At 36.6% G+C, this 10,620-nt stretch overlaps 1 protein-coding gene across 1 annotated transcript in view; it reads right to left on the bottom strand.

The window, feature by feature from the left end:
- TMEM56 (transmembrane protein 56) overlaps positions 1 to 9,389 on the bottom strand; it is an 18,297-nt gene extending 8,908 nt beyond the window's left edge. The window contains exons 1-2 of the mRNA XM_009710517.1: positions 9,222 to 9,389; positions 4,518 to 4,607 (exon numbers count right to left, since the gene is read on the bottom strand). Coding sequence (XP_009708819.1) covers positions 4,518 to 4,607; positions 9,222 to 9,376 — 245 coding nt within the window. The 5' untranslated portion in view covers positions 9,377 to 9,389. The remainder of the gene's footprint in view (positions 1 to 4,517; positions 4,608 to 9,221) is intronic.
- Between the last annotated feature and the right edge of the window lie 1,231 nt (positions 9,390 to 10,620).

The raw sequence follows: 10,620 nt of genomic DNA, 5'->3' as shown, positions 1-10,620 counted from the left end.
CCCTCAGCATAAAGATCATAACTTTTTTTTTTAACTAAGCTTGGCATCTAATCTAGATATGCTTTGTGTAAGTATGAATAGTGACAGGTCTACAGATTCATAAAATGTGGACTGCTCAAGACTAGCTGTGAAAGCAATCTTTCTTGTAAACCTTTTCAGAAAAAAAGAACATAACTGTGCTTACAGCCACCTCTAATACAAAGTCTACTTCCGCTAGAAAGCCGTAAAATGCTATTACCTAGCTATTATTTTTTAATCCTATTGGAATAAAGCAGTGGAAGGGACTCCCTGTATTATTACAATCTGTTCACTAAATTTTAAGGCTTTCTTAGCATCTAAAACTAACTGCTTCCCTGAGTGAGAGGGTAGCTTATAGGAAAACAGAAGGACTCACAAAAGCAGAATTCTGCCGTTAGGTGAGGAAAAACATTACTGGGAGAGCCTGGAGCTCACTCCATCTCTTTAGATTTGCCATAGAGGCTCTCTTAACTTGAGACAGGAACATTTTCCCATGGCTTCAAAATCTGGTTTCCTGAGCTACATGGGTTGTGGGCTGAGAGCTTCTTTAGGTGTAGGTCTTCTGAAAGTCACAGCTAGATACAAAACATAGACACATGTATTCTCACAACTTTAGCAGAAACTCTTTAAATAGTTACAGTCCTCCCATTAGAACTGCCAGCTGCAGCAGCATCATAACCAAACTTGTAAGTGCTCCCAACACACTTCAGCACATCACCACCAAGACTGAGCCTGCACTCAAGAACCTTCATATTCTTCTCCAGAGAAGATGCAAAAGACTGAGTATATGAAATTGGTTCCTTGATGTTGGTAAACATGACTTAACTGAATGAGACAGGGAATGATTCACTTCCCTTTACTCTTTACATGAGAATGGTAGTCTTGCAACAAACTTTCTCTAGACTTTCTAAACCAACCCTTCAACAATATATATGGCTGCACTGCCCATCTGTCACGTCCCTTCAAGAGTCCATGTAAGAATCCCAAATTAATCTCAATTAATGGAAAACTTAGAATTTAGTCTAAAATCTTCCAGATTTCCTGATCCATCTCCTTGAGCAGGAAATGCAGTGAAGCTTATGAGCCCTGATGTTTGCAGCCTAGTTTTGATGCAAGAGGCCTAAGTGACAAACAGGGAATGACTTGAATAAGAAAAAGGGAAGAGCTCTCTCTTTTGTGATTGCTAAGGAGGTATGTGTAGCAAATGAGTTACACGTGAACATGCATAGGCAGATAAACAGAAGTCCACATGACTGACTTTCTTCACACTTTGCAGATATTTGGCAGATACAGAGTCATAGAAATTGCTAATCAAACATCAGACTTCAAAAAGTGTAATGATTGTAAAATGGACAGTCACATGAAAAAGTCTGCTCTTCTGTGAAGCTACAACTCAATTCACTTACTTACATACTCTTCCTCTCCTTCTCCAATCTCTACCACCTCTACATTTTCTACCACGTTATTCTCACTACCTCAAAAACAATTTCTACGTCATCTATGTTAGCTAGTCTGCATTACATATAGAAAAAAGGCAAAGTGTTACGAGAAGTCCTAGACCATCAAAAAATGTATACAAACACAATGCCGATGCTTCCCTGTAACTTATCAATGCTCTGGTCTTTATTATCGTCTGTTAGATCTATTGTACCTAGTTTCAGGCATTACCCGACAGTCATACCACATCCTCTCTCCACTGAACCCAAACTCTTAGCAGAAGACCTGATCGCTTTCAAAACATATGGGTATCATCATCACCATGCATTTAAGCTTCACGTGAATACAGAAGTTCGGCTGACATGCGTAGAGGCTCAGAACTTCTGATTTTTCACTATAGATATAAATATCTTTAAATGCCACAGAAAAGAACTCATTGGATACTGTCATCCAGTCAATGACTACACAAAGATGGTGACAATAACTAGAGAGCAAGAGTGTCTGTGTCAAAAGCTTCCCAGTAGTCTAAAATCAGAACATCTGTGTAGTGTTTTCAGGCTACCTGGGCTAGAACAGTGCAAGAAAGCTGCATGAAGGATTCCTGGACAGTTACTTACAAACTACTGAAACTAGATTCATAAATGTTTCTTGTATTGTTAATAAGAGACCCCTACAGAAAGCCTTATGCATCCTTCATATCTGTAAATGACCGAGTCCCACAGCTTATGCCTGCATTTCAAAAGGGCATTAAATTTCCAGACTGAGCAGCCTTGTGGCAGTCCATCTGGCATTTCCCATACCATTTGTTTTTTTCCTCTTCAGTCTTAGTCAATTAAAATCAGGACTATGTGAATTCAGCTATTAATCAATGTAAAAATTATAAGCAACTTAAGACTTAATGTACAGCTAAACCATAAAAGAAATTGGAAAAAAAATAGTTAAACCTCTACATGGTCAGCTAAGGCTTTAATTACTGTGTACTGCGAATCAAGATGACATAGGGGAATATATAGACTAATGGTAGCCATCTCATTTTTAAGAGAAATGTGAAAGTCAGCCTTAGAAGAAAAGGTACATCTGCAAATTCTGAGGAAACCACTCTACAATTCTGGCTTCATTGGCAGAAGAAAGCCTAACACAAAGTTGTATTTTACTTGCAGGCTACATACAAGTACTTGTAAAGCCATGGGCAATATTACGTTTGGTCTTCCATGGCACTTAATCACTTGCATGGACATGAATTCAAATCATTGGAACATCTATAGTGTGTTCTGTGGACTTTTAATTGACAAATTCCTGAAACCACTAAGATAATTTTGACCTAGCAACAATTTACAGAAATACTGCCATGAAATGAACCTGCAGCTTTTATTTAAAACACACACATTAGACATACTTCCACTAGATTTTTAAATATATATATAAAGTCTTCCTTACTCTACCAAATGTAAATAAACCCACTGATAGCAATAATTGTAAACACAGCCAAAGAGAAGACACTATTTAGAAGCAATAATAGAAATACAGAAAAAAATTCCCTCAAAGGCAGATGAATTTTGCCTTTTGAGATTTAATATTTTTACATAATCTAGGATGCTAAGGCTCCATAAGCAAGATTAAGTTTACAATGCAGTATACAAAAATATCTAACATAACTAACATAAGAACAAAAAGTGGTTTGATTTCTGCTTAATTTGAATTTTTCCTGGAACTATACCAGGAAAATTTAGTAAACGTGAAAACTCAATTTATTTATCATCGCCAAGAAGCTTTTATTTCTGCCATTCACTACTTCTTTTGTACTGTTGAGAACAAGTTCTACTCAAAAAAACCAGGATAAAAGCTTCTATCTGATAAAGCTTACCACAACACACACTGAGAGAGTTATAATAACGTGCTGCTTTTCAACATGGTTAACAGATCCCATATGATATGCAGACTGTATTTGGTCTCCCTAAAGATACAAGAACGCAATGAAAAACATCCAAAACAGCCAACAATTTAATCATGTATCACTACATACAGAAGAGGCCAATGTTGCCTACATTTGTGTTATGAATTAGCGTTACATTTATTAAAGGCACATAACAAGTCAGTGGTAGAGCACTTCAAGCATTCAGTCCTGTCTGGTCCACACTGCGTTGTCATTAATTTACAATATCAAAAGAGCAGAACAAGCATCGGATGATAAGTTTATGCAAGTTTAAACTGACTCGCAGTGTGATCCTTTGACAAGGTTAAAAACAAGAGTCTATGACAGAAATATGAAACAAAACTTAAAGTAGTTAATCTTCAGGAAAAATATGGCCTCTTCCTTCTATAAGGAAAGAGTTACAGAGGATAACGAGTGAAGTGTCAAAACACCGACACCAATCTATAATTAACTTGACTAAAACAAAACCACCTTGTTCCTCCTCACTCAAAAAAGTGTGAAACAAAACAATATAACTAGAAATCAAGAAAAGATAAGCTTAATATAGAATATTTTGTTAACTAGAGAAAAATATTAGAAGTCCATTTATTAAATATTCTTATTGCTTGTGAAGAGAGCACTTCAAACTTTCATAGTTCTTTTAAAACAAAGATTCATAGAAGCTTTATGGGAGGCAGAAATATAAATATCTTAATTTATCAATTTAGACATATATATTTGAAACACATAATAGGCCCCTTCAGCTTTTTCACACACACACACTCCAGACCTGCAACAGCATTTCAATTTCACTTTAAAGTTATTATAGTAAATAGCATGTTTCAGTCATGCCAACTTACAGTTACACTCTTAGTTCTATGCTTTAGTAATTTAATATGCTATTTCAAATCAATTGTTTGTGTTTTATCTATTCCACTTCACAGAGACATAATGCACTAGGACACTAATGCTGACAAAATAATTTGGAATTATAAAACAGTACAGACATAAAAATGGACACATCACAACTGCATATTTTAATGGGAAATGAAACAATTATTTCAGTAATTAATACACTGCTGGATTATTTTTTCCTTCTCAGTTATGTTATTTTATTGTGTAAACACAACATAGATGTAACATGCCTTACCAGAGACGGTCAGCATTAACAGCATCATCGTACAACAAAATATACAGGCAAAACCCACCAACCACCAAGGCGTGGAATGTGGACACTGTCCTGAAAAAGAGATCACAGTCACAAGAAGGTACTGCCATTCACAGCTTTCTACACTGTGCTTAAGGTAGGATGTTTCCAAAGACATTCTCAACCGCATCCAGATACCTCTGTGAAAGACAATCATCTCTTCGTTACAGTACATCCAACCACTTATACAATGACAGGTGGGAAAAACAGTCAAAAAGGAATCTATTGGATTTGAGCAGGATCGAATAGAAAGTAGGATCTTAAAGTAACTCAGATCTACATTTTCCTCCAATTATCCCATATATTACTGAATCCCTAAGGACAATATGACATCCAGTTCTCTAATAAATACTTACTGTATTGTCCCATTTACTGGAAAATCTGTATGCATTTCATGTTCAGATTGGCCCATGAGTCCTGCAGCAGCAGGTTTCTCCCTTCAGGCACCAAATTAGTAGATGACCCATAATAAATCTGCCAAGTTCAGGCTTTGGAAAGAGGGGCATTAAATGAAAAATCCTATCAAGTAAAGTTTCAGAAAGAATTTCTAGTGCATTTGAAGTAGATTCTGGTTTTCAAAGACAAAACTTGTATATCAAAAAGTTGCAGCTCAGTATCTGAGGTATAACAGCTACAGGTTCATATGAACTAGCAGCTCGCAGCTTTATTTTATATTCCTCTTGTCCTATAGAAAGTCACAGTAATCAGAGTTGCCTTGTCCATGCTTGCGTACTAAACACTTTTTTTTTTTTCCAAAGACACCAGTCTCAAGTATACAGGCTGCATGCACATTGTAGATAAACTCTGAATGTTAACAAGCACTTAAAGAGAATTACCTATTTACAGAGGCCCCGGCAGGGTTTCTGCCAGCACACAGGCCAGGGCCATTCCTACCCTTTTGAGTCCACATGTATTCTTGGAAGGTAGAACAATGCAATGGGCGTGGATCCAAAATGTGTAACCTTGTTCCTCTAGCCATGGGTTTAACACTACTATGAACTTTATCTAATACTGTGTAGCTACTGCCTGCTTTCCCACTTTTCAACTGTGACTAGGAAGAAAAAAAATTATGTGCCAAAATAGCTCTACTGAAGCATGGATGCTATTTGAAAGATGAGAACTCTAAGTTCAATGCTGTGTGATTGGAAACACCTTTAGCACCATATTCACAGCATTAACAATATGCACACAAATGTACAGATGCTGTTATTAGTCTTGTCTTTGTACATATTGAATACATGTATTTGGAAGTTATTAATATTTTAAATGTGCATAAGTCACTCTCAGGGGTCTAAACTCTACCATGCAAGATTTGAAGAAAACATCTTAGTTCTCATGGAAGACTTTGCAAAGAAAGACTATGTTACAATCCCTAGTCTGTTTCCAGAAGTTATATTATTGTCCACTGGCATTAGAAGATTCTGTAACTTTTCATTAAAGAAGTCTCTATTTACAATTTGTTTAAAGAGTATCATCATGCTATTTTCAGCAGCTTTTTCAATACTGTTCCAAAAAAATGGGAGATTAATGTAGTATGAATAGTCAAATGCGATAAGCTGTATGAGAACATTTACTAACCATTATAGATAGCACAGGTTGCTTCCTCCCCCCCCCCTTTTTTTTTAAACAAAGAAAATTTAGTTATCAGAATTTTAATGTTAGTTAATAGTTTAATTAAAGTGTCTACTCTTGCAACACAGAATTAACAGAGAGCCAAGAACTTTGCTTCCTTTTTAAAACAAAGCATGGCATATAATATTAGTGTTTGAGAAATACATGGGATTTTTGAACTCCAGGAGAGGATAATGCCGAAAGAAGTAAAATTTGTCTAGAATATAGCTCATTAGTTTATACTTGCAATTTGTCTCGGGAGTGGCTGTTCATCCAAACCTTAGTGTTTAGAACACAAGCACAACATTTGAAGGGGAAGAAGTAAACAAAAAAAACAACACACCACACACAAAAACACACACACCAGCAGATTTCCTCCTTAACTGTGGACTTTGAAGTTTCTCCATAGAAGAGGGGACAGAAGGGAAATAGTGCAACGCTCCATTTTAATATGGAATCTAGGTCAAGCTATCAAGCTCCGTACATTTCCTTGAAATTACTGTCAAAGCTCGCATCCTTTAACTCACAAAGAAAAAAGTTGCACTGATAAGTTGCATACCTGTTCCTTTATTATTGAAATTTTTTTTTGCAACTGCTTAATAGCAGTACAAACGTGTATTACAGAAGAGGTGGCAGAAATTTATGCACAACAAATTAAAGAGATACACTACATCTGTGTTTAAGTATAGTTTTTAACTGAATTTGAGTGCCTGCACACTTAAGATTCCAGAAACAATTACCTTCTTGGTTCTTAATTCTTGGAAGGTCAAAATGAACAAATTGACAGTATAGAAAACACAGTCCAGAGCTGCAGCTCAAATGCTTGATTACAAAGCCCTCCAAATTGTAACAATATATTTTCAATACTACAGCTCATTTCAGGCAGATGACCTCTTCCAGACCCAGCTGAGCTGATAAAAATGCATAACCACCCTCTGTGCCAGTTTCCTTCAGGACTGCCAAAAGAACCATTTGTGTGAGTACTCCCTACACCAGTTCAATACAGGACAAAATAACAACCATCTACTTTTAAATCATTTAAGTTAACCCAACTCATTTTACTGGGAGACAGTAACTTTCTCTACCTTCACAGTTGTCTGTAGGGTACATATATGTCCATCTACATTCTCTGTACATGTAAGATACTCCTTGGGGCACCTTCATTTTGGTGAAACACTGGAGTGATGAAGCAGTTTGACAAAACACTATGTTTGGTTAGCAGAGTTAGCAGTCAATCTTTTGTAGAAACACAAGCACAGTTGGCCTTTCTTTCACTTCATGCCCTCCTCAGGTACAACATCAACAAGCTGTTGAAGAATGATGCTTTGTGTTTCATGCCTTCTAACTCCAGAACTGGATGTAGCACTAGACCACCACTCATCTGTGTGCTACCATTTACATCCTGCTGTCAACTCCAAGAAAAAAATTGTGGAAAGAAGTAAAAAAGGACACAGCCTGGGATGCTGTATCAACTTAAGTAGTTAAACACCTTACTACAAAGTAGCCCAGAGATTACAGAGCAGCTTATTTCCGGCACACTTGTGATGTGTGAAACAATTCATATGTTATTATGCAAAGCACTGCAACTTAGCATAGCACTGCCAGGCATGGGATAAGTTCTCAGAAAGCCTATTATGCAATGCAAGGGTCACTTGATGTGGCTTAGAGACAAAAGTTCAGCTCCAACATGACAACAGTTTAGTTTAGTTCAGTTCCCCTGTTTGCCTCCATTGTCAACTGTAACATAGAGATAAACCTAAGTTGCACTGATATCATGAACAGGCATCCTATGAAGTTGTACTGGCAGATATGTAATTATTCAAAGACTGAACTGAAATGAAGATGATGCCTTTAAGAACACTGCAGGTGGACACTTGCCAAATGGAAGGGCAAGACTATTTGAGTTGCTAATGCTGCCTAGAACAATGGAAACAACTTTAAAAGTATCTACCTGATATTGCCTTTAAACAGCACTGAGAGGAACAGTGATACTACTGCATTTTGAGTAGAATGACAGCCATACAGTACACATTTTTGAGCTTTAAATTTGAGAAACACCAGAAAAATATTTTAAAGTTGTAATAAACTACTCAAGCATAAAGCTATACTATATCAATTAATTTCAACTGGAGAAGCTTGTGTACTATATATACCCTTTCAGAGTAGTATATTGCAAATAAAATCTCAGTGATCATCCTGTTTGCAATTACTACCCTATACTTCCTTTATGGCTTAAAAGAGAGGAAAACACCCATGAAAGATTAAGTGTTGAACAAGTTTCAACCAGAGCTTTATCTGGGGAGACAAGTGTAATGCAGGTGGATCCGTCCCAGTGATGGAACTGCAGATACACAAAGGGAGTGAGGAGGTTTTTAGACTGAGTTTCCACAACTCCTTCCTGAATGTGTATCCTGTGTCTATTATAGCTTTCCCCTCCTCTTCTTGCAGTCTTCTTCCCCACCAACACACAGATGTACCTGTCTAACCCTGCCTCACTCCAATACTATCCCAAAGATTCATCAAATTTCTTAAAAGAACGTAACTCACATAAAACAGGTTGCAGTGTAGTAGCACTGGGAGAAGAGAGAGCAATTTGCTTTGCACCCAAAAGCATGACCAGAGATACACTAGCATTTAGATCATGAAATAGATTGCAATAGTTTTGATTCTCACGTATGTTTAGGGGAAGGGAATTTTGTACTTCTCTTTACTAGAAGAGTCACAGAGAAGCCATTTAAAATTAATCCACTTCAGCTTATTACCTCTCACCAGTCACTGTTTTTTTTACTGACTTTCACTTGGGCATCACTGTCTAACAAAGCATTTAATGTACAAGTGTTTGTAATGCTCAACGTTCAAGAAGGGGCCTCAGCATTTTACATTCAGAATTTGTCTAATGCCTACAGCTGTCCCCCTAATATTTACATATGTTTAACTGATAACATTTTCTACAGTTTTATATATACACACCCAGGTGGCTCATATGTTGACAATTTCAGGTAGGTCATTAGCTGTAGTTTGTTTTGAACACTCTACCTTGAATTCCATTCGATTTTCCTTTTTTGGCTGAGATTGTTAAAACCAGGTGTTATTCGTGTTGACACCCAAGAACTTAAAACATGGAACAGGAGCTGAAATACAGTAAAACTGGCAACAGCAATGCCAATAGTCAGGTTGCTGAAGGAAGCCATTGTTCTTCAGCCTGTGAAGAGAAGCAGAAGGTAATTTCAGTCCATTCTCCATTAACTATTTTAAGCAGCCACAGAAAGTGGTTTTGGTAACTAACTTATCAACAGAAGTACTATTCACTAAAAGTCTCACCCCACTCAATGTTTCTACTTAAGCCTTAATAGTATAGAAGTATCCCCAAACTTTCATATGTAAAAGTTACATTTTGGTTTGGGGTTTTTTTAACATTTGCATACTATATATTTTCGTTGCCTAAAGTCACATGTATTTTATCTACACAGAAAGGGCAGGGAGGACCACTGACCAGTGCAACCACCAGCTCAGAAGCCTCCATTCCTGTCCCAAGAAGCTTCAAAGATAAAAGTCATCTCATTCTTACCAGATTGACTGCTGACAACAGGATTTTAAAAAGCAACAATGAAATGAGATAAGCGTAATAGAGAGATTTTCATGTCAGCCTCAGGAAGTAATAGCCTCACTGCAGCTTTATGTTTGTATACTTTACAGAGACAGTAGTTCTCAATTTGCACTTTGTTCACAGTTGAGGTCTTCTCTTTGTGACACCACGCAGGCTACCTTATTTGAGCTTTTTTCATCTTCACATGAAAGTCTAAATTTGCAAATTTCAGAGTACACTGAAAAGCTTCCTATCATGAGAGCTAACTCACTTTTCAGATGCTGGATGTTTAGCTATTTCATGAGGTCTAAATAAATAGCTAAACAATTCCAAACATAAATATCAGTCTCTAAATGCTTCAGGCATTTCTCCTGAGTTGCCAGTACTTTGCAAGACAGAATGGTATTTTCCCAGAAACCACAAACTTTTGATATACATCTCTGATTTGATGGTGTCGTGAACCATTTTATATTCCAAGACTGGCAAAGGTTACAAACTCATAAAAAGTCAATTTGTATTAAGTTGAACAGAAAAGGGGAAAAAAAGCCAAATGGCTTCATTTAAAATATTTAAGTAATGATTTTAATAGCCATTTAAATAACTGCTGTCACTTATTTTAGTTTTACTAAAGAAAATATCTAAAAATAAAATTAAGACTTATAGGCTAACATAATTTGATGTTACTGCAACAACCTAATGGTCAGCCAAAACTGATGAATTATATAATACTCTTATGTCATCTTTAGTTCATATGCACTGTAGAATAAGGGAACATGCCTTAGATTTTTGAAATTGCATCTGCATTGCAGATGGAAAGAAACTTGAACTTCAGGGATAAAAAAACAGAAA

This window comes from Cariama cristata, unplaced genomic scaffold (genome assembly GCF_000690535.1).
Source record: "Cariama cristata isolate BGI_N322 unplaced genomic scaffold, ASM69053v1 scaffold35811, whole genome shotgun sequence".
Classification (NCBI taxonomy): Eukaryota; Metazoa; Chordata; class Aves; order Cariamiformes; family Cariamidae; genus Cariama; species Cariama cristata.
The sequence above is the reverse complement of the archived record's forward strand: the minus strand, read 5'-3'. Positions and strand labels throughout refer to the sequence as shown.